Source organism: Nannobrachium achirus (assembly GCF_963921795.1).
Source record: "Nannobrachium achirus genome assembly, chromosome: 20".
In the NCBI taxonomy this organism is placed as follows: Eukaryota; Metazoa; Chordata; class Actinopteri; order Myctophiformes; family Myctophidae; genus Nannobrachium; species Nannobrachium achirus.
In genome coordinates, this window is record NC_137827.1 from 50,539,369 (window position 1) to 50,564,337 (window position 24,969).

Below are 24,969 nucleotides of genomic sequence, written 5' to 3' on the forward strand. Positions count from 1 at the left end.
ACTCAAGTAAATTTTGAATCCCTGCCTTTTACTTGTTTCTACATTGCAGTGTTGATACTTTTCCTTAAGTAAAGAACGTGAGTACTTTTCCCCACCAGTGTACCTTGTATGCTCCTCTTAAAGAAGGCCTTGCAGCCCTCACAGGACCAGACTCCGTAGTGGTATCCTGAGGCGTAGTCGTGGCACACGGCACAGAAGTGCATGTCGGACTTCACCACAGAGGAGGAGGAGGAGGAGGAGGATGAGTCCAGCCTCTTCATCAGCAGCTTGTTGGAGCTGCGAGAACAGAGACTGATGAAGACAAACACTCACATGTTAACTCATTTACTGCCACAGACACTGTGCCAGCGACGAGGATTGACTTGTTGTACTTTAACAGTGGTAACGCTAGTTGAGGCTCTTCCCCAACCTGTGACAACGTTTGGGACTTCTATCACCTATAGAAAGCCAAATATGTTAACCAGAAGTCAGACCAACACAAAATCTGAATTCTTCACACCACCAAAAATTTGACCATTTCACTAAAATACAGTAAAAAACAAGCACTCCTGCCCAAACCTGCCCGACAGAGAGAGAGAGAAAGAGAAAGTGAAAGAGAGAGAGACACACACACACACACACACACACACACACACACACACACACACACACACACACACACACACACACACACACACACACACACACACACACACACACACACACACACACACACACACACACACACACACACACACACACACACACACACACACCCACCCCTTGGCAATAGGAGATGTATTACAGACGAGGAAACAAACTTCCAGAAAGACCGTAATCCGTAAAGACCGTACGTGTGCCGGTGCATACAAGCTCATGAGAACCTCTCAATCTGCGCTATGCAGCTCTTAGATTAGGTTTCTCATTCGTCATCCACAATCGTCTGTTGCGAACACTTCTTACCTTTTGTGAACATTCCATCCAAAAAGTAAAGGTCCTATACCGGTCTCTCATCCGTTTACTTCTCAAGCGTGGAAGAAAATCGAAGCAGCGTGTTGAAATAAAGAGTTTATTCCGCTCATTTTGTTAGCCAGTGCATTATTTTCCCCACTATTATTCGTTGTTTTTGGAGCGGTGAAAACGTTCCCAATAGACAGGTATATCCGTGGGTATGTGGGTGGGTGGGTGGCTGGCTGGGTGGCTGGCTGGCTGGCCGTGTCCGTAGTCTGGCAATACCTTGAGTGGCCACACACAACACACTAGTTAAAGGAGGGGCGCTGTTTTGTGCAGGCCAGGCACACTCACCTCAGCACTCACTCACATGTGCAAGGAACACACACACACACACACACACACACACACACACTACGCACGCACGCACACACAAACGCGCGAGCGCACGCACACACACACACACACACACACACACACACACACACACACACACACACACACACACACACACACACACACACACACACACACACACACACACACACACACACACACACACACACACACACACACACACACACACACACACTACACAAACGCACGCGCGCACGCACACACACACACACACACACACACACACACACACACACACACACACACACACACACACACACACTACACAAACGCATGCACACACGGCCCGCCCCCCACACTCTCACACACACACTACACAAACGCACGCACCCCCCCCCCCCCCCCCACACACACACACACACACTACGCACGCACTCACACACACACACACACACACACACACACACACACACACACTACACTACACTACACAAACGCACGCACCCCCCCCCCCCCCCCCCCCCCCCACACACACACACACACACACACACACACACTACACAAACGCATGCACACACGGCCCACCCCCCACACTCACTCCAAAAACAAGCAACACACACACAGAGGGGAGAAGCCACGGTTGCCAGATTCTGTGAGTGAAACAAGCAAACAGGTCTATGAAAACGAGCCCAAAGGTTTCACCACTTGACCTATATTACATTCGCTATTTTCTAAAAGCATGTTGAAAGCAAGCCACATAAGCAACTATACTTCAGAAACAAGCCCAAATAAAAGCAATTCGCAACTAGAGACTTTACAGGAAAAGAAGACCAAAGTCACTTATAATGAGCAAACCTGGCAACATTGTTGACATTCCTCAGTAACGACACAGTGTTATCTTAAAGTCAACAAACACCACTGGGACCAAGCAAGCATCGACAACTCATCTTCATTATTCACTCATACACAACCACATGCAGGAGGACATTTGGACAAGGACCTTTCTCTGCAGCTACCAGAACAAAAAACTTTTTGTTTTTTACTTTTGTGCGTAAAAGCACAAAAGTATTGATATCAAAATGTACTTAAAGTACCAAAAGTAAAAGTACTCATTGTGAATGTCCCATTTCAAGTGTATACAAATATTTTTAATGGCAAATCTACAAGCTCACAATGTGAGCTATTTAAATGGCCAAATATATATAGGCTACAGCTGAAGTGGTTAATGTATGATTTGTATAAATCAAAATCTACAAACTAACTAATAACTATCAAGTTTTGTAATGAATGTAGTGGAGTAAAGTTCGGATCCGAGATTTAGTGGAGTAAAAGTATCAGTTGGGAATTACTGGTCTTTATTTTATCTTATTTTATTAATGTAGGTCCTATTTCATTTTGCATACACTTTGCACTGTTCTATGTCTGCATATACTGCACATATTAAAGGGTTAGGGTTAACACAAGTTAAATGCTACACTTTATGAAAAATTACATTGACTCGTTGATTTTTGTGTGACTCATAAAATGTCCCTGGGACCCATCTGAAAGACCCCTCTTGAGTCCCGGGACTCATTACATTAAAAAGCTAGCAACATCACTGTGTTATAGATCTAGGACAGAATTCATAGATTTAGAACACATAGAATCAAAAACATAGACCTGGAACTGCTCAATTCACCGCTCCACTTCGAACCGAGGTTGATTTTTTCTTTACGTATCTATTGTAATCAGGTATGGAAAGAACGTATAGGAAATACAAACGAAAATTGCTGATCTACAAGCTCACAATGTGTTGCATAGTCACACATTGTGAGATTGTAGATCTGCTATTTTCACTATTTCATATTTTGAAAGTATACCTGGAGTTCCCAGTACTAGAACTACCTGACCTTGAAGTGCAGGGCGCAAATTATGTCCTGGGAGCCTTAGAGTATGGAAAGAAATCTGGGACCTGTTAAATACGGTTCGCTTAGCTCTAAGTAGTCAAAAAGAGACCCTGGAATTCTTACCAGCTGCTTTGTGGAGCGGAGAGGATGTAGAGCAGTGGTTCCAAAACCTTTCAGCTCGAGACCCAAAAGAGAAATAAGACGTTTGCCTGGGACCCAAACAGCAGATCTATACACTAATCCGAGTAGAGCTTTGTGTATGTCGCCACCTAGTGGCAGCGACATTACTGATGTGTTAACACACATCAGTAGCAGCCCAGCGTCAGTGACAGTCAATGCAAGCAGCAGCCCAGCGTCGGTGACACAGTCAACGCAGACATGTCAAGTTGGATTGATGATGTTAGACAGTGGCCTTCAGTTACAGGTGAAGGTAGCTTATCGGTGATTTTAGTTATTGGTTATGGAAATAGCATGCTCTATTTCCATAACCAAACACTAAAAACTGTGGGAAAACATGGAAAAACTGTCACGCTAGTTACGTTAGCTATCTAATTGTAACGATACGCTGTATGCATTGTTTCATAGGCATTCAAGAGTATTTCCTTCATCGTCTGGCATCTGATGATCAACAAAATGCCAACTACAGCCAGGTCACTCATTGAGGGTCAAAATTATCTGAGCTCTGGTCAAATACTGCACACTCTACCTGATGATGAACACATAACTCTAAGAGCACCTGTTCGATTCTCACAGACCATTAACAGCCCACATAATGTAGAATTGACTCTGCAAAGACTGGATGGGAGAGTTGTAAATGTGTACTGTGATTGTATGGCTAACAAAGGGAAGTGTTGCAGTCACAAAGCAGGTGTACTGTACAAGATTAAATATGCTGTGACCCAAGGCCTGACAGGAGTATCCTGCACTGACAAGCTGTGTGCTTGGAATGCTTGGAATCAATCCACTTGGAAAAATGTGATACCGGACACAATTGAAAACATTCAAGGGCCAGAGCATGCACCCAAGAAAGGTATCATTGCTAAGCCAGCCAACTCAGGGGATGAGAAGTGTTGAATGACATCTGCATCAGTCTCACATGCCAAGGATGTAACGTTCATACTTTTCTTGGGTGCATACTCTTGAATGCCTATGAAACAATGCATACAGTGTATCGTTACAATTAGATAGCTAACGTAACTAGTGTGACAGTTTTTCCATGTTTTCCCACAGTTTTTAGTGTTTGGTTATGGAAATAGAGCATGCTATTTCCATAACCAATAACTAAAATCACTGATAAGCTACCTTCATCTGTAACTGAAGGCCACTATCTAACATCATCAATCCAACTTGACATGTCTGCGTTGACTGTGTCCCCGACGCTGGGCTGCTACTTGCGTTGACTGTCACTGACGCCTGAATATAGATCCCACTGGGAAAGATGGATGGAAACGGCATAGAGCGCTCGTTTTCAGTTATTGTCCACGACATTGCAAGCGGTGCGAAGGCCAGCGGCCAGGGCTGCGCGGCCGGCGGAGCGCCGCGCGAGTTACGAAGCCGTGGTGAATGCCATCGTTATATTTATGCCCAGGCCGTAAGGCCTGGGCAAGCGCACGATAAACGCAATGATAATTGGGTTTTGGTGCACCCCGCGCGGTCCAAGTGACTACAACGGAGCGCTCCCTACGTCCGGTTCAGCCAATCACAAGCTTCAAAAATGAGTCCGGGGCGTGGTTATCCATCTTTCCCAGTGGGATCCATAATCACGCGTCACTGACGCTGGGCTGCTACTGATGTGTGTTAACACATCAGTATGTCGCCACTAGGTGGCGACATACACAAAGCTCTACTCGGATTAGTGTATAAGCTCGTGTCGCTTCGTGTCGTGTCGTGAGCTTGCAAATCGGCTGATTTTCACTACTTCTTAAACATTTGTTTTCTAATTTATGAATTTCTGAGATTTTTCTTTGGAAAAATAATGTAATTGTTTTTTTTCATTCATGACATTTTTAGGTTTTTTGGGAATGTTTTTTGAAAATGGTTTAACATAATACCTAAAAACTAAATGTAGGAAACCAAAAATTAAGGGACCCATATAGATTTGTCTGTGACCCACAAATGGGTCCCGACTGGAAACCAGTGATTTAAGGACGGAAGGAAGATAAAAATATTTGAAGCGTGGGTGCCAGCGCATGGACCAGAGGAAGAGGTCAGCACTCAACTATGTCCTTCATCATTTGATTTGCCTCACCGGGACCAACACAAACGGACGCGTTTCAGCTACTCAGCCTTCATCAGCAGCGTGCAACGTGCAAAAATATAAAGCCTCAGGGCCACAGTAGGCTCATTCCGCTCGGTCACAAATTCAACTTACCTGCTATTAAAACCAATGTCTGGCATGACAAGTTCATTAAATGCAACACGTGATGACACGTGTACTGTACCATTATGTGACGATCAATCTATTCTCTCTCCATCTCTCTCACTAGCTCTCTGAGATTTTAATTGATGCCTGTACATGTTGTTTGTGCAGCCTTTTCAGGCATTAATAAGCGGCTCATGATTTTATGTACTATAATGATCAGTCGTGGGTCGGGTACAAGCGTCATCTCACTCAGGTCAGTTAAGCGTAGGTTTAAAGCAGAAGTTCTCAAACTTGGGGTCGGGACCCCAAGTGAGGTCCTCAAATTATTTTGTCGGGTCCCCAGATGATTAGCTTAATGAAAAATGTTTTTTCTCACTCAACGGTAAACAAACCAACACACAGTATAAGTGTATATACAGGGGGTATCTACACATTTATAGTGAATTTAAGGACTTTCAAGACTGTTTTAATACCAAACTAGCCAAATTGTCAAATATTAAGTAAGCAAGACGAAAACATTGTGAAAATAGCTGAACTACATGCTCGCTGCGAGGCGTTGTGAGCATGTAGTTCGGGTATTTTCACAATATTTATCTGTGGAACCGAGTCACATTAAATGTAATACCTACAATTCCAAGTGCTTGTCAGGGTGGGGGTCCCCAGTTCAAATATGTTTATTTTGGGGGTCACAGCCTAAAAAGGTTTGAGAACCCCTGGTTTAAAGTTTCATAGACATTGAGACGCCCATGTGTCAGAAGAAAACCAAAGAATCCTACCTGTTGGTGCCGATACCGTGGGCTTTGGGCTCCACCCAGGGCGTGTGCGGGTTGGGGTCGTTGTATACTAGAGACTGGGGGCAGTGCAGGGTCAGCGAGGGCATGCCGTGGTGTCCGTGGGCGGGCCAGAACAGCGAGGGGCTCAGGGGAGGGCACAGCGCCGACGACGGGCTATCGGTGATGATGGGCGCCCGGCCGTAGCTGAGCACCGAGGGGCTGTAGAAGGTCAGGGGCCCCGGGCCATGGCTGTACTCATGGCTACTGTCCGTGTACGGAGCAGGGATGCACACCGTGTGACTGTCCATGGCCATGGGCGGCGGGCAGATGGCTGGCAGCAGCCCCATCGGGGAGCCGGGCTTCTCCAAGGGCTTGCTGGAGTCCACTTCCTGGAGCTGCAGCAGCGGGGAGGCGTCCGCGTGGAGCCCAGGGGAGGAGGCCATGCCTGGGGTAGGGGATCGATCGTCTACTGAATGGTGATGATGGTTATGAGGCCAGTTCTACTGCATCCCTTTACTGTGGACAAGCTCCCGTATCTGGGAGACAGAGGGACGATAGATTAGATATCGTTTGTTAAAGACTTAGTCCTTCATTCCGAATGAAAGCTGATACTAATGCCGACTAATTAGGATTAACGATTATAATTATAACTTTAAAATAAAGTACAAAACAAAACAACTACAAAGCAACAATCACAAGCTGGCTTTTACACACATAATATGCCAGGCAGCAGATTCATGTTCAGGAAATATAACTGGCTCACAAGACACAATTTAGATTTTTTTCTGACCGTGTTATGTTCAAAAGTTATGGCGAAACTAACAAATATTGACCTATCACAACAGGAGGTGATGCTTACCAATAGCAATGAAGTACAATGACTCTAAACAGAGTCCAATAAAGCTACTCACAACTAATTGGCTATGGACAAGGTAAAACGTTAAAGCCAAATATAGGTATGTACAAATATCAACCAATCATAAAAGGGGGTGGAGCCAAGTTACACCAATGAAGGACTCTGATCTGAGTCCAATAACAGCCAGGCACAAACCTGTATGGTAATCAGCTCAAAAACTACATAGAAAAAAAAGAAAAGAAAACCTTGGCCCTGTATATCGGGTATTTTCACTGAGACATGGAAGTTTGACGCTTCACCACGGTCAATCAGTTTTCTGAAAAGTGAAAACTAATTTTTCGTCATTAAGGAGTTTGTTAAAGTACGACCTGTGAAAATGGCATAAAATGCAATAAAACAGCACGATAAATAAAAAATGTATAGACTTCCTGTTGGGTTTAGGTAAGGTCGGGAGGCGGGCAAAATGTATTCAACTTTGACATTTTGTAGGGGGTGTGTTTGAGCCATTAGACCACGCCACTTTTTTAAACTGATATAATATGTAATTTTCCGGGACCTGTGATGTGTGTGGAAAGTTGCAAAAGTATTTTTAGGCCCTCAATAACACGATTAATTTTTGCAAAGAATAATAATTCCTTGCATTTCAATAGGGCTACGCACTGGTAAAGGATATCAGGACGACACTAATAAAATAATAGTCCAGAAATACCTATGAATCACAATATTATGACATTCAATAGTACCTACCTACCAGTCAAAAGTTTGGACACAGCTTCTCACACACATTGAATGAAAGCTCTGTCCAAACCTTTGACTGGTAGGGTATTTCTTGATGCATTTTGCTTAAATGTCACAGTGTATTGAACAGTGTCTCTCATTTTTCACTTGCCTTCCAGATTAGCGACCAGATTGTGGATAGCTGTGATTTTCAAGTCATTTAGATATCTCTGTATCAGTTTTGAGTGCAGCTTGGATTAGTTATTGTTCATTATGGAGAAGGCCTACGGTACTCAGAGGTGATAAGTTGTTCTGAATGTGCAATGTCTTTGAGGCAAAGTCATCTTGGCGTACATCATTCCTTGATAATATTAATCCAGACCCACACTCTCAAAGTTATATAGAACTTTAATTAATTGCATTTGGAGATCTTCCAATACAGTGGTTCCCAAACTTTTCAGCTCGAGACCCAAAAGAGAGATTAGATGTTTGCCCGGGACCCAAACTAGTGAAAATAGCAGATCTACAAGCGCACAAAGCATTGCTTTCTCGACAGTTCTCCAATATATCTGATGCTGCTTTGATAGTAAACAGAAAGCAAAAGGGCAAGAATTCCTTGTAGAGCCGAGTGAAGATTTGGAAACTATTCTGAAGACCGAAACTCATTTTCAGCCGCGATCCTTTGCCAGCTCTGCCACTGGCTTCCCTTTCTTGCTGATATATAGCCTTATTTCTGCACGTAATTGAAAAGACATTTGAGCACAGCTCCTCTGATCAACCAGCAGACTTCTGTAGGCCTTGTCCAATTTTCTTCTTCTTTTTTTTTGCAATAGTGTACCCCTTTTTCTGTCTTACACTATTTACCTTTTAACATTGATTTTGAGAATAATAAGACAAAAGTTCCAAAACTAGTGAAAATAGCCAATCTACAAGCTCACTAGATATTTTCGCACAATAAGTATACAGGGTTTAAGTGGTAACTTATTTGTGAGCGTGCGTTTGTGCACATGTGCATGTGTGTGTGTGTGTGTGTGTGTGTGTGGGGGGGGGGGGGGGGGTCTCGACTTATGTCAGCTGTAAGAAGGGGGGGGGGGGGGGGGGGGGGGGGGGGGGCTTCTGCTCTACCCCCTGAAGACCACACCATTCATTCATTCTACTCTAAAAAGAACGTTCTTCCAAATAATTCTGTGTAACTGCCTAACTGGTATGTGACAGTTGCTCTGTTTCCACCCTTCTAAGACAGAATTGGGACATCATCATTACAAAATCAACAGTATCAGAGCAAAACAAATGAAGGACGGCACAATCATTCTCCATTTTCTGTCTGCAGTCTCTAAACTCACCTCTTCAGACTCTCTACCCTCTCGCCTAGCTCTCACACTAATTCTTGTCGCCTATTTTGATAGATGCTAGTTATACGCAACATACACATGTATGTTATTTAGATAATTATGGTTTGTTTGTCTGCCAACTTAAAAGTAGGGGTGGGCAATATAATCGATATGGCAATACATTGCAGGGGTTGACACTAAGGTCTCAGAGGCACTTGCCCGTCGGGCAAGTACAGGTCATGTTCTACTTGCCCTCAGGTCTTTGCCACTTGCCCCCCCCCCCCCCCCCCCCCCCCAGCGGTGTAAAGTATCCAAGTACATTTACTTAATCACTGTACTTGAGTACAATTTGGAGGCATTTGTACTTTACTTGTGTATTTCCAATATGTTTACTTCTACTCCACTACATCTCGGATCCCAATATTGTACTTTTACTTTTCTTTAAGTAAAAGAACTTTAGTTACTAATTACTTTGCAGATATAAATTATATTAAAAAAACATACAGAAACCACTGAAAATAGATGATCTGCAAGCTAGCATGTAGATCTGCTATTTTCAAACATTTTGTATGTTTACTTTTGGTACTTTAAGAACTTATTGATAAGAACTTATTGATGACAATATTGTTATACTTTTACTCAAGTAAATCTTGAATTCCATACTTTTACTTGTAACACAGTATTTCTATATCACAGTAACCTATTGATACTTTTAACTTTAATAATCTTTCTATAATAATCATAGACTTGGTTGCTTGTTTCTCTCTCACAAACAACACCTGGCAACGCTGGACACCACAGCAGACGATCTGGGTCGGAGATGTGTTTATCTTAGCACAATGCTAACAAGCTGCAGGCTGCCCAGCAGACTGTGCATACGCATGCTGCTCATGATTAAATGCATTATGTAGAGCAATACAGGGAGTGAAAGATCGGAAAAGCTCTGTTGATGGCATGGGAAATAGACGCTTTGCAAAAAAAAAGAAAAAGACGCTTCGCACAGGGGAAAAAAATAGACGCTTCGCGAACATGTTTCACTGTTTTAGCGCAGCAGCCTCTGCTATAGATTTAGTCACTTTTGCCCTGTGCTTCTGCACGGAGCGTGTAGATTAATCTGTCCCATGCTGTAGCATAATGTGAGTTTGTGTTTTCGACTGAGCTTACTGGCTGCTCGTTCGTTCAGTGTGTGTGTTTGTGGAGGGAGAGAGAGAGAGAGAGAGAGAGAGAGATGTAACACTAGCCCCGTTCAAGTAGGCACAAATCTCATTATGTTGCTCAAAATGTGCGCCTGCCCGGTCGGGCAACCCAGTAGCACAATTCACCTGCCCGACCATTTTTTTTACTTGCCCCGGGCAGTCGGGCAACCGTTAGTGTCAATCCCTGCATTGCGATAGTTTATTTGCCAATACTGTATCGATACTTCAGGCCATAGTATCGCGATACTTTGAGGGAAATAAAATATGTTCCCCATGCATAGGAACCAATGGTTGAAGTCTGGTCCTGACACTCAGCTGCCTCTAGATGTCGCTGTACTATAGTAGCTACTTCCCCTTCCCACCTTCAGTGAGTGAGGTCTCTCGAGAAAATGGCTGCGACCGACGAAAACAACAACATTGGAGGAGCGCCTTCAGCTTTTAAAGCTGATATATCGCAATAGTATCGCAATAGTATCGTATCGCAAAGATTCGCAATATACCGTGATACTATTGCATCATGACCCAAGTATCGTGATACGTATTGCATCGCAAGATTCTTGCCAATATCCACCCCTACTTAAAAGTATATTTTTAGATAGCAAGTTGTTTAGACTAAGGGTGCAAGAGTTAATCAAACCAATCTATTTAATCGATTATAATACATAATACATTTAATAATACAGACATAGTGGAGAAAAAAGAAGAAAACATTCTGGGGGAAAACTATTAAATTTGCATCTTTTAAATACAGAAAATAGACGATCAAAAGCTCACATTGAGTTTGTAAATTTTCGATAACAAAATGATCAAAGAAATATTATAGGATTAATTGACAAATGTAATCAATAGATAGAATAATGGCTACAAAAATAATTGACAGTTATAGCCCTAGTTTACACAGATGCTTTGGTAGGTTTGATGTTTATCTGGTACCCTAGTCACTCTGTTTCTTTGCACTCTACTTAAAGGGTATGACCATGAATCGATCATGTGCCACTTTCTACAATCTTGCGCTTTCTAAGTCGCCCTGTAAATCAAACTGTATTATAGTAAGGAACAGAAGGTCATTTAAATCCATAGATGAAAAGATTATGATCCTCTCACACTAGCCTTTGGATTTGCGGAGTAGGGATGGGACGATATGAAAATTTCATGTCATGATTATTGTGACCAGAAAATATCGCGATTTACGATTTTATCGTGATAATCAAAATATCCCTAACATCCATTATCCTAGGGCAGAACATTTGCCAAAGAATAGCAGATCCCACAAGCTCACAACACACAACACAACGTGTTGTGAGCTTGTAGATTAGCTATTTTTGGTAGAGAGTGAAAAAAAAGGACAGTTTCAAGTATGTTATTTCCAGGTCCGTTTTACCAATTATAGAGGGTTTAAATGGTATGTAGCATGGTAAATCAAAGGTGACTTGATCCCAGTGCATGACAGAGGATAATTTCACGCAAAATTTAAATCTCCACAATAAATCTCCACAATTTAAATCTCCACAATACCTAAAATTGTTAATTTTTAACAAGATAAACGATAATGATTATTGTCCCATCCCTAATCATGAGGACACAAGTAAACAACAAGATGAAGATAAAGTTTTCTCTGCTGAGAACGCAGAGGCCCAAAAAGCCCAATGTCTGCTGCATAGAGCTAATGCCGTGCTTCATTACACAAAAAATAAGGACAGTTATTTGGGAAAAGAGACTGTGACATAAACTTCTAAAAAGAGAATGTTGAGTGAGAAAACGTTTTTCCGAGATTGTCAATATCACATACAGTACAAGCTCACTCTTTACATGATTCTCCCCTTTTTTCTATCTCACACGCACACACACACACACACACGCACGTGCGCTCTTGCTCTCAGCCACATTTACATGTATATAGACATTTAAACATGCACACATGCTGAGGAGTCTGACCTACTCAGGCCAAGTTACACAGGTGCACATTTTAACATTTTCCCCAAATCAGGAAGAAATTAGAGAAAAGGTGAGCATGTGGTGAGAGGAAACACTGCACCGAAAGACAATTATGAAAGCAAAAACCATATTCATCAAACGCTGATATAAACAAACACAGACTCTTATGAATTCTATTGCCCTTTAGGGCCTTGCAAAAGACTTTAGTGTGGCTGTGCCAAAACAGACCTGCAGCCAGTTAATCAGTGCCAGAATCAACAAAAAGCAACCAGTGGCTTCAGTCCAAGACCAGTCCAAAGCATTTGTTAGTGAACCACAGATCAGAGACAAGACATAATTGTCAAGATGCCATTACCCTTTTTTTTTTTTTTTTACTGAAATACACAAACGTCAAAGAAAATGGGGATTGGCCGGGATTATGGACACCAATTACTATTATTTCAGTATAATAGTTTCAGGAAGTAATGTAGACTTTACTGGTCTAACTGAATAATTGCAAACCTACTGTATGCTCAGTGAAATGAGGCAAGCAAGCTATGAATTTAAATAAATCAGGGTTAAGAGTGATTTGTCGTAGACAAATAGACCTTGGGTTTTGTGAGGAGATGAAACCAGCCAATCAAAAGCCTCCTGGCCTTGCATCGTGACACAACCACAGTAAGAGGCACTCAAATGTTCGTGTAAGGTTTATTCTCAGTGTTCGCACTTAATGGACATCTCTCTAGCTTCAGCGAAAATTACAAAAACATGAACACGAAATGCCAACCAGGCCAACGTTTACAAAATGAGCAGACACTCACATTGGGTGGCACGACGCGACGGCGGGTGACTATTATTTTGACCCCTCCGTTTAAAACGGTCTTAATTCTCCTCTAAAATAAAGCACATTTCAAGAAGAGGACTTCAACCTGGCTCCCAAAGGCAATCATTTCCTCCTACATGCTGCTCTCTGTCTGACATTTAAAAGAAACCTCTGGATGCCTCATTAAAAACCCTGTGAGAATTCAACCTTCACTTGTCAAGGATTATTTGATTATAAGCAGTCTCCCTCCAGTCCACACGAGAGGAGCGCTTTGCCTGAGAAAATAAAGTATAAAATGTTGTAAAACAAAAACGCAAACTTACATAACAACTTAACGCACACGTACCTCTACTATGCAAGACTCTAAGTCAGAATCATCAACAAATTGTAACAGCAGTGGTGTACTCTACTTAGGTACAATTTTGAGGTATTTGTAATTTACTTGAGTGTTTCCAATTTCCAATACTTTTACTTCTACTCCACTACATCTCGTATGCAAATATTGTACTTTTACTCCACTACAATTATTTGAAAACTTTAGTTACTAGTTACTTTGCAGATATAAATTATAACATTATAAAACATACATAAACCACTTTAGCACTATTTTATACCGTGGCTATTTGAAAATAGCAGATCTACAAGCTCACAACGTGTCGCATCGCAACGCGTTGTGAGCTTGTAGATCGGCTATTTTCAAACATTTTGTACATTTTGATGCCAACACTATCTTACTTTTACTCAAGTACATTTTGAATCCTGGACTTCTACTTGTAACAGAATATTCCTATATTGCAACATTGATACTTTTACTTAACTCAAATATGTGAGTACTTTTTCCACCACTGTGTAACAGTGATTTTAAAGTATAGTCAAGTCATCAGTATACTTACTTTCCGATGCAGTGTGGCGTTGTTGGGTGCATGGGTTATTACCTATTGATAGGGTGACAGGCTATTTTGTGGTGAAGTTTGAGCTTTGGACAGAAGGCTGGCACGCGTTCTAGTCTGTCCACTGGCAGCCCTGGCAGACATCCATGGCAAACCAAGCGTCTAGGCAGCGATGGGTTAAAGGTAACTATGACTAACTCAGTTCTCTGCAAAGCTCTAGTGTTCCCAAACACTGGGGTCGGGACCCATTTGTGGGTCACAGATACATTTTTAAAGACCCAATGAAATGACTATTTTGGGTATTTTATTTTGAAGTTTCAGTTTGAAAAGGAAGCCTGTGTGTTTCTGAACCAATCCGAGGGGACCAGCCCAGGCCTCAGGCGATGGGATTTAAAATCTGAGTAATGGGATTATACATTAATAATTCTATACATTTTAAAACAAACAAATCTAAGAAATTCCATGAATAAAAATTCATAGCCGATCTGCAAGCTCGCAACACGGCATGAAGCAACGCGTTGGGCGCTTGTAGATCTGCTATTTTCACTAGTTTGGGCAAACTCTGTCTCTTTTGGGTCGTGACCTGAAAGGTTTGGAATCCACTGATCAACAGTAGTGTATTTATTGGCTCTTAGCTGTGTAAATGTTAGGGCTGTGCTCAAAAGAAATCAATACGGAAATATCGTCATACTCCTATCAATATCAAGACATTTTGTGTTTGACACTCAGACATGAGCTTGTTGCAACATTATTGTTTACAACAAAAGACAAACTGAAGAATACAAGGGACAGCAGAAAAGGCCACTAAGTTAAACAAAAAGAAAAGAGAGAAAGGCTTTGCCTTTGCTGCAGAATAATGAAGACTCTTGTAGTAAATTCTGTACGACATGTAACCGAATGTTAACTATTTGGTTTGTAGAGTAGAGTGTACACTCGCAGCTAGATGACTGTAACACTAGTCGGGAGCCTACTGTGTGCATATTTAACTGTTTGACGTTGCATCAGAGTGGCAGACCAGGCCAGCAGCCTTCCACAGTATACCAATGGGCAGGTGCCACAGGCCAAAAGACATTAAAAAAACAACTCCTCCCTAAATCACTTCTAGGCTCATTTTCCTACTTATATTGATCCCAAAAGACTGTCCATGGGGTCTATTAGGCAGAAATGTCCCTGTTGTCCAGTTTCCCCAGCAGAACCCAGCAGCTCTCATAGCATAGAGTGGAGCCTATAAGCCTATCGCTTTTACACTATTTGTTGTGGTCAAAAGTGATTTTCTTTTTCATGAAAGTGTTACTAGTTGTCATTACAAACACATCCGTGCCTTGGTTGTCCAACACAAGCCACCACAATCTTATAAATAATGTTTTGGGGTGAGAATTCTGCACAGGTGCCAATCAAAATGACTGTACTGGCCAATCACAGGGCATCTTTTCCAGGACTTGGCAAAACACATAAGAGAATAACATCTGTTTAGCAGAGTGTGAGGGCTTGTGTGGGACAACGATGACATGGATGTGTTTATAATGACAACTAGTACCACATTCATGAAAAATAAAATCACTTTTGACCACAACAAATAGTGTAAAAGCGATAGGCTTATAAGCTCCACTCTATGCTATGAGAGCTGCTGGGTTCTGCTGGGGAAACTGGACAACAGGGGCATGTCTGCCTAATAGACCCCATGGACAGTCTTTTTGGATCAATATAAGTAGGAAAATGAGCCTAGAAGTGATTTAGGGAGGAGTTGTCCTTTAATGCCATTCTCAGCAACGATTTTATTTTTATTGAAGAATTGTTTTTTTGGGGGCTTTTATGCCTTTATTAGATAGGACAGTAGACTGACAGGAAATGGGGGGAGGGATGGGGAGTGACATGTGGCAACGGTTGTCCGGATGGGGAATCGAACCGGCGACACCGTCAGGCATCAATGCCTATTGCCTATGTGACAATGCCTATGTGGTATGCGTCTGGTCGCCTCCTCAGCAACGATTTTCAATGCCTTTAGCTCAGTGTATCCACCTGTGTGTCAAGATAAATAAAGGTGGAGTGAGTTCATAACTGTGTGTAGAAATGCACACACGTTGAACCTTTGTTGTTGCAAGAGTCTTGTAAATCAGGGGTCTTCAACAGGGGGTCCGGGACCCCTAGTCCAACATCGCGGCGTTGAGAGCTTGTAGATTGGCTATTTTCGACAAAAGGTTTGGTGTAGAGGTAAAAAAGAGCAGATCAAGTACAGAGTGAAAGGTCAAGTGTCAACGATTTAAGTGGTTAAACTTCTGAAAATACACATTAACACGAATCCAACAGACTGTTGGACGCTGTCAAACAAGTCTATGATGAATCTATCTATGAAATCGATGAAAATCCCCATCACACATTTATATAACTAGAAGCTCGGCCGCCCGAGTCTAGTCGGCGCCCTGTCTGCGTCCATTTTATGCCCATATATGGAGATCTCTGTAGGACCTGTATTGACCATCTGTTTGCCTGTGTCCATTTATGCTCATATATGGAGATATCTGTATCTGTCTGTCTGCATCCATTTCATGCCCATATATGGAGATCTCTGTATCTGTTTGTCTGTGTCCCTTTATGCCCATTATGGAGATCTCTGTATCTGTCTGTGCCTCCGACTGTGTTGCAGACACAGTGCTGGTTCCCCCTTTAATGCAACCCCATTATACCTGTTGTCATAGGACCCGTTTTGACCATTTGTTTGCCTGTGTCCATTTATGCCCATATATGGAGATATCTGTATATGTCTTTTTGCGTCCATTTTATGCCCATATATGGAGATCTTTGACCATCTGTTTGCCTGTGTCCATTTATGCTCATATATGGAGATATCCGTATCTGTCTGTCTGCATCCATTTTATGCCCATAAATAGAGATCTATGCAGACACAGTGCCCGTTCCGGAAAACCCTGATGTCAGACATCAGAATCCGGACCTTTCGTGCTGGTTCCAGAAAATCGCGCATCGGATCGGGTCGAGGCCGGGCACTGCACTACCTGCTGCGGCGGGGAACGCGCGTGCCGAATTTGAAATAGGGAATGAATGCCCCACCCTTTAATGCAAACCCCATTATACCTGTTGTCATAAGAGCCGTTTTGACCGTTTGCCTGTGTCCTTTTATGCCCATATAGGAACATCAGAATACGCTGTGTCCATTTATGCTCATATAGGGAGATATCCGTATCTGTCTGTCTGCATCCATTTTATGCCCATAAATAGAGATCTATGCAGACACAGTGCCCGTTCCGGAAAACCCTGATGTCAGACATCAGAATCCGAACCTTTCGTGCTGGTTCCAGAAAATCGCGTATCGGATCGGGTCGAGGCCGGGCACTGCACTACCTGCTGCGGCGGGGAACGCGCGTGCCGAATTTGAAATAGGGAATGAATGCCCCACCCTTTAATGCAAATCCCATTATACCTGTTGTCATAAGAGCCGTTTTGACCATATGTTTGCCTGTGTCCTTTTATGCCCATATAGGAACATCAGAATATGTAACCATGGCATTTTTTGTTGACTCATGTGGCGTACGTGATCTCAGAGCCTTTTATGATGTGATGTCACAATGAGTCAGCGCTTACGCCGATTTGCTCCGGAACAGCCTGATGTCAACAATCATAAGGAGATTCCGAACGTTTCGCGCCGGTTCGGGAAAACCGCGCGTCGGGTCGGGTCGAGGCCCGGCACTGCACTCCGCGCCGCGGCGGGGAACGCGCGTGCCGAATCTGAAGCCGGTGGGACGAACGGTTCTCGAGATACGCGGATTACAGACAGACAGACAGACAGACACGCAGAGACTTCTCGCATTTATAGATAGATATGTAGAGGGGGTCCCTGGCTCCTGCTTCATCTCCCTCTCAGCTAAGGGGTCCTTGGTCTGAAATATTGAAGACCCCTGTTGTAAATTATAAGTGAGGGGAGATTTGTATTCAGCTCTCATAGAGTATATTGTAAGTGTGTGCTTTAAAAATCTTTCACATAATGTCATGGAATACTGCAACTGTTCCACAAAACCAAACTTCACAAAAGTCAATTCAGCTGTGACTGTCAGTGGTTGAGACACATGTCTGGAACAACTGTACATAGTAAAATGCTGTAATTTAAAACAACTGGAGTCTTCTCTCCTGTGTCTTTTAAATCAGTGGTTCTCAACCATTTCAGGCCTCGACCCCCAAAATAATCATATTTTAAATGGGGACCCCCCACCCTACGAGCACTAAGAGTTACACGTTGTATAACACGTTTCTATTGCGAAAATAACAGATCTACAGCCAGCCAAGGCCTCGCAATGAGAGTTGTTGTGAGCCTGTAGATCGGCTATTTTCACAATTTCTGCCTCTAATGTTTGACAATTTGGCCAATGTTTCATTTGTCATTTCAGAGGCTTTAAAAAGCCCTTAAAGTGTCACTTTAGAAACGTGCATATACCCCCTATACACTGTGCTTTATGCTGGTTAGTTTACTGTTGAGAGAGAAAACAATATTGCACATTAAGTTAATCATCTGGGGACACCCAAAAATCGTTTGGGGACCCCCCTGGGGGTCTCGACCCACAGGTTGAGAACCACTGATTTAAAACAACTGGAGTTTTCTCTCCTGTGTCTTTTAAATAGTCAAACAATATAGTCTTAACTCTATAACCGCTTTGGACGTTCCCGTTCACCCCATTTTTCCCGGCGGCGCGATGCCAATTGTACGTTCTTTGGCTCGTTCTTTTGTACCTTGTTTTGATGTCTGTAAACTGATGAGGGGTCGCGCGGGTGTGTACCGTAGAGACAGCTCCCGTAAAAGTGCTCTAAAAAACCCACTGGACGTTAGCATCAATGGAGTAACAAAACATTGCTTGTTATTTTCTCTGGATCTATTGCTCTGTAGCGATTGAGCTGTCTTGACGGACGGTAGCCTACCGCGGCCATTTCACATTAATTCTTGCATGAGGCTGACCTCTACTGCTAGTATAACGAAAGTACACCTATTTAAGGAGAAAAGAAAATAATGATGAAAAAATGAATACATCTTTGTCTATAACATCGCAAAGGTAAGGTGCTTTTGCTGGCACAAAACCCAATAAATAAATAACAACATCTGGCAGTAAAACTGTTAATGGGCAGTTTTTACCCTTTTAGCCAACATCTTACTGTACTTGCGTGTCGTTTACATCTTTGACTAATAGGGTATTCAATCAAACTAGAAACACCATGTCCCTTTTTTATAAACTATGTTTTTACTTTTTTTTCTTTTAAAGGAGACAGTTTGATACTAACGTTTGATAAAAATAAAATACATTTGCAGTACTTAAAAACAACAACAATTTGTTCCCCATTTCTCCTGATTCCTCTCCCAGATCGGGCCGCGGCCCCTAGCCAGCATTGCAACCACATTCATAGGATGGCACAAAGACCCCATGAAAACCATTACCCAACCCCTCTATTTGCTCCGTCTACAATGCTGACAAAAAGAAACTCAGACTGAACGAGAGAGGGGTAGGGGAGACAGACATAGAGAGAGAGAGAGACAGGCAGAGAGAGAGAGAGAGGCAGACAGAGGCAGAGAGAGAGAGAGAGAGAGAGAGAGAGAGAGAGAGAGAGAGAGAGAGAGAGAGATTATATGGGAGGGGGGAGCAGGAGGAGGAAGAGGAAGAGGAAAAGTAGGAGCTGAGCGTTGCAACAAGAACTCAAGTGGAGTAGACTAGAGTTTAAGACAGGCTGATTATGGCGTAGGGTGGTTGGGGTAATTTTGCCTGTCACCTGCCAGGGCTGCAGACTTCTATGAAAGGATGGACTAATGTGCTCCAATACAGCTTTCACCGCTAAAGCATCACTCACTCATACGCTCAGTATTAGAGCCAGACAGATATAATAGCCAATACTTCTGCCATTATCAACATCGTATCAGCAATTATGCAGCCGATGTGTCCTGATTTTGAACTGCTTTCAACCCTATTTTGGTCATGTCATTATAGGTGGAACGTTCCAGACGTTTAAAAAAAATAGCTGATCTACAAGGCAAGCTCTCAACGTGTTGCATTCCGATGTGTTTGTTGAATGATCTATTCATTGATTTTGCACTTCTGACAAAATAGTCAAAGTGCATGAGGCTCAAAATTGTGGCATTTGTCAGGCTGTGCACAGATAGTACGCCCGCACGTACGGCACGCACACGCACAGAGAGAGCAGAGGAAAAGGACAAACACAGTAAGTAAGAACACACAGATACACAAAACACACGGAGAGACAAGCTTTCATCGTTACTCTTTCAAGGATTTGTCATTCAAACTGCTGGATAGTTGTATTGAGCGTTAATAGCTGAAAAGAAACAGCACTGATTAGAGGCTTAGAATTGAGAGGAAGAGTGGAGAGAGGAGAAACAGAATAGACTAGATAAGGACAATAAAGAAAATACAGGAAAAGGAGAGCAGAGGACATGCAAGCAGCATGGACCACAACTAGGGCTGTCACGATTATGACATCTGACATGACGATTGTCACTAAAATAACTGCGATTAACGATTTCATTGTGTTTTTGTTGTTGACAATTACATTTCTGTTTGGCTTTTAGGCTTTGAAGTTGCACATGGTAGATATGACACATAACCTAAATATAAAAAGAAATTACTGACATATTTGACAACTTTATACTTAAAAAAGAACATTGATAGTGGAAATAACCGATCTACAAGCTCACAACGCGTCGCATCGCGACGCGTTGTGAGCTTGTAGATCTGCTATTTCCACTATTTTTTTACTATTTTTTTTTTTAATATCTGAACATTTTTCAACGTGGAAACGATTATGACGATTATGAAAAATAATTGCGATTATGTCAAATAATCGCGATTATGTCAAATAATTGCGATTAGACGATTATGTAATAATCGTGACAGCCCTAACCACAACTGCAACAACAACAAAAATCACATAAAGGAATAGTTTGCCTGACAAACAGCAAACATTTATACCACAAACAAGTCACATACTGTATGAATATTATGCAATCATTTTGCCTGGAGATTTTAGGGATGGGAAATTATCAGCAAAATCCCGTCGATGGAAACATTTATATAACGGTGCAACAGTTCATAACGACTTGTATGCTCTCCCAGCTCAAACTAACTCAAGTGATTTATTTTTGTCTCTCGATAAGTTTGGGAACTAATCAAATCGAGATGGAGATAAATTCAAATAATGAAAGCAAACGGATTTAGAGTACATGGATCAGACATCTGTGTCTCTCTGGCAACAGAACTGTGTCTCTATCCACTAGAACTGTAACCTCGCCTACCAGGCTTTCTGGGGGAAAGCCTGGTGTTCGTTCACAACAGGCCGTTTGGTTTCCGCCCAACGCGGAAACCACTAAAAGAAGCGGCGTCGCTCTGCTTTGGTTCCCTCCGTTTGTTTCCCCAATCCCTATTAAAATGCTCGAGTAGCCTAGTGTAGTCTTTCCAGTCGCTACGAGTTGGACTAAAAGATGCATATACCAAACACATTTTTCAAAAGCAAAACTACTCCGCATCAAGGAGTTTATTAGGTAGGCCCTAAAAGTATGTCCTTGAGCGCAGGGGAATTATTTTGGTTTAAAACTGTTTCCGGTGGATAGTTCCGGCCAAATTGTAGTCTTTGAGTACTACAACATGACGTTTTGTGGTTTCCGCTCCAGACCGGTTACAAGCCCGAAAAGTGAAGTGATCCCAGACTACTAGAACTGTAGTTACTGTGCAGTACACCGGTGGTTTTCAACCAGCGGTCCGGTTACCACCAGCGGTCCTTGGGTTGGCTCTAGGTCGTCCGCAGCTAAATGATGGAGATTGGTAACCAAATGGACTCAATAGATCTTTAACTCTTGCGAGAGCTAAATTAAACCAAATGGACACTTATGGGTCCATTTGGTTTCATTTTACTCTCTCAAGAGCTTAATTATTGTTTATCATCTGCATTACTGAATTTACAAGAGGTCTACTCAATTAGAGAATGTAGTTAACTTGGCAGCATCCACCTGGCTGCCACAGTTTGTTTTCTGTCCCAGTGGGTCTCAAAGTGGGGTCCAGGGACCCTCAGGGTTCCTTAAGGGCAGGGGTCTTCAAAAGGGGGTCCGGGACCCCTAAGGGATCCTCAGAGTTACAACAGGGGGTCCTCCAAATCTCACATGTGATAGAAACTTATTTCTACCACTTTTTGTGGTCACACGTTCAGATACTGGATTCTGATTGGCTTAAAACAGTGGTAAATCAGTCAACAACCTTGAGTTGGCTCATGGACCCCGCCCACTGTTGTGTTGCTGAAACAATTAATGATTGTAACTAAATAACCTTGCAAGTTACAACTGTGTTTTCTTTCATTTATATGGTAGAAAAGCAATTTACCATTCGAGGGTCGTGGGTTGTTGGCTGATTTACCACCGTTTCCCTGAAACAGTGGTAATCAGCCAACAACCCACTCCCCTATCATTAATTTTGTATATTAACCACTTGAACCCTAGCGTCCATATTCTGATAACTTTATCCAAAAATAGCAGATCTACAAGCTAAAAATGCTTCGCGCTACAAGGTGTTGTGAGCTTGTAGATTGGCTATTTTGGGGTAAAAAGGTTTAGTGTAGAGGGGAAAAAGAGCAGACTAAGTACAGAATGAAAGGTCAAGTTTATTAAGTATTGATGGTTCAAGTGGTTAAATATCTGAAAACACAAATTGACATGAATCCAAAATACACTGATTGTGCTGTCAAACAATGAATCTATGGAATCTATGAAAAGGTTGTGGGGGTCCCTGCTTCATCTCTCTCTCAAATAAGGGGTCCTTGGCCTGAAAACGTTGAAGACCAGTGCTTAAGGGTGTTCTGTAACAGGTCTGTAACTCTAAGTACTATCTCACTCTAGAGAGCTATTGGCGTCTTTAAAATTAAAAAAGTTAGAAAAACCACAGTTCTCATCCTACCTGGACATTAACTGCATTCACCTGGTGGTCTAGCTGTGTGTATGTGTACAGTACATACATGTGTGAGGTCAGGTGAGGGCACTGCTTGTAGTTTTTGCTATGGCCATGATTTACAGTAGTTCAAGAGAACCTAGGGTTCCTTTCCTGGGCAATAGACAAGAAACTCCTGCAAGAACCCTCGACGAGAGTGACCTTGACAGAATTTTTGCGGGATCTCACCGTTGCTTTTTTTAAAGTCAGCGGAGACTGCAGGAGGGGAACGGAAAGGGATGCACGTCTTTAAGTTGGAGCCGATTTGCTTTTTTCGTCCTTCCAGGAGGACATCCACTCAGACATCCCCTCTCCCCCCCCCCCCCCCCCCCTCGTTCATCCACACAGACTTTGTGCACAGACACACGGGCAACTCCTCCGCACGCGAGTTATTTGCGAGTGGAAAAGGAATTTGGCATCAACGTACAGTAACAGTATTAGAGTAGGCTATAGTACACCGTGGGCAGTTTCAAGGCTATCAGGAAGATTGTGTGTGTCAAGGGAAGTGCTACACACACACACACACACACACACACACACACACACACACACACACACACACACACACACACACACACACACACACACACACACACACACACACACACACACACACACACACACACACACACACACACACACACACACACACACACACACAGCCTCGTCATTAGTTTCTATAGCTATAAATGGCATCGGTCGATAACTTAGTTTGAGCGCTTTTAGAAATATCACATGTTAGAGAATCAAAATAAAATACTTTTCTCTTTTCTTAGAATTTGAAGAGTTGAGCGGCGCAGTCATAATAGCCTATAGTAAGCGGAGTGGAGGGGTCTTATCTGACTGGTACAGACACCAGTCCAGTCTCACGTTCTCCACACACACCGCTTCATTTATAGACTCAAGTGGTGGAAAAAGTACTCGCATATTTTACTTGAGTAAATGTGTCAATACTGCAATATAGAAGTAAAGGTCCGGGATTCAAAATGTACTTGAGTAAAAGTCTGATCGTGCTTGTAGTAAGGATGAGACGATATGAAAATGTCATATCACGATTATTGTGACAAAAGAAATCGCGATTTACGATATTATCGCGACAATCAAAATCTATTATCCTGGGGTGGAACATTTGCCAAAAAATAGCAGATCTACAAGCTCACAGCGTTGTGAGCTAGTAGATTGGCAATTTTTTGGCAAAGACATTTGATACAGTGGAAAAAAAAGACTGTATCAAGTACGTATATTATTTTACCAATTATAGAGGGTTTAAGAGGAGTATCACTGGATATGATACGATTATATTCGTGAGTGTTTTTTATCACAATAAAATCGCTTATCGTCCCATCCCTAGCTTGTAGATCGGCTATAGATCGGCTTGGAAATTGGAAATACTCAAGTAAAGTACAAATACCTAAAAAATTTACTAATACACTACTTAGTTACTTTACACCACTGTTTCTAGACTCCAGGTTTACACGGTCTGCTGCGTCCCTCACATACCATGATCTGTGGCTTTTCATCTCTCCAGCTCATGTTATCTTGTTCTTCTGTTGGCTGTTGCCAAGTAGGTAAATTGCATTTTAAGTGCATGAGCTGTTAATTATTAGAGGATCGCATAATTATAGAAATAGAAAGTGACAAGTGCTCCAGGAAGAGAAATAGCTGCCGATATGAAATAACCTGCTGCCTTTTTGTGTTACATGTGGATTTTTGGTTTGTTCACACATGTATCTGTCTGAGAATTTTGCAATAAAATAATAGGCCAATTGTGTGATAGAATATTGAACATCCATCTTGATAAACCCCAGCCTTTCATTTGAACATCTGTAGTTATAAAGCAACAGTAATGTTGATGCAATGGCAATTTCAGAGAATAGAGTTACATATTCCACAAGCTTCCAACAAGCTTTATAAGACTGGTTCTCAAACCTTTTCATGTCAAGGACCCCCAAATTGACA

General features: G+C 42.3%; 1 protein-coding gene and 1 long non-coding RNA gene across 3 annotated transcripts in view; both read right to left on the reverse strand.

Moving 5' to 3' along the window:
- Positions 1-24,969, reverse strand: part of LOC308306375 — a 388,228-nt gene that overhangs the window by 31,067 nt on the left and 332,192 nt on the right. The gene's annotated exons all lie outside the window — the stretch shown is intronic.
- Positions 1-24,969, reverse strand: part of esr2b (estrogen receptor 2b) — a 56,990-nt gene that overhangs the window by 31,067 nt on the left and 954 nt on the right. Inside the window, exons 2-3 of one of the 2 annotated variants that reach the window (XM_080751337.1) lie at positions 6,312-6,844; positions 104-276 (exon numbers count right to left, since the gene is read on the reverse strand). In XM_080751337.1, the coding sequence (XP_080607463.1) occupies positions 104-276; positions 6,312-6,751 (613 nt within the window). In that variant the 5' untranslated portion in view covers positions 6,752-6,844. Of the gene's footprint in view, positions 1-103; positions 292-6,311; positions 6,845-24,969 lie in introns of both variants that reach the window. The other variant, XM_080751336.1, reaches the window with a different exon arrangement.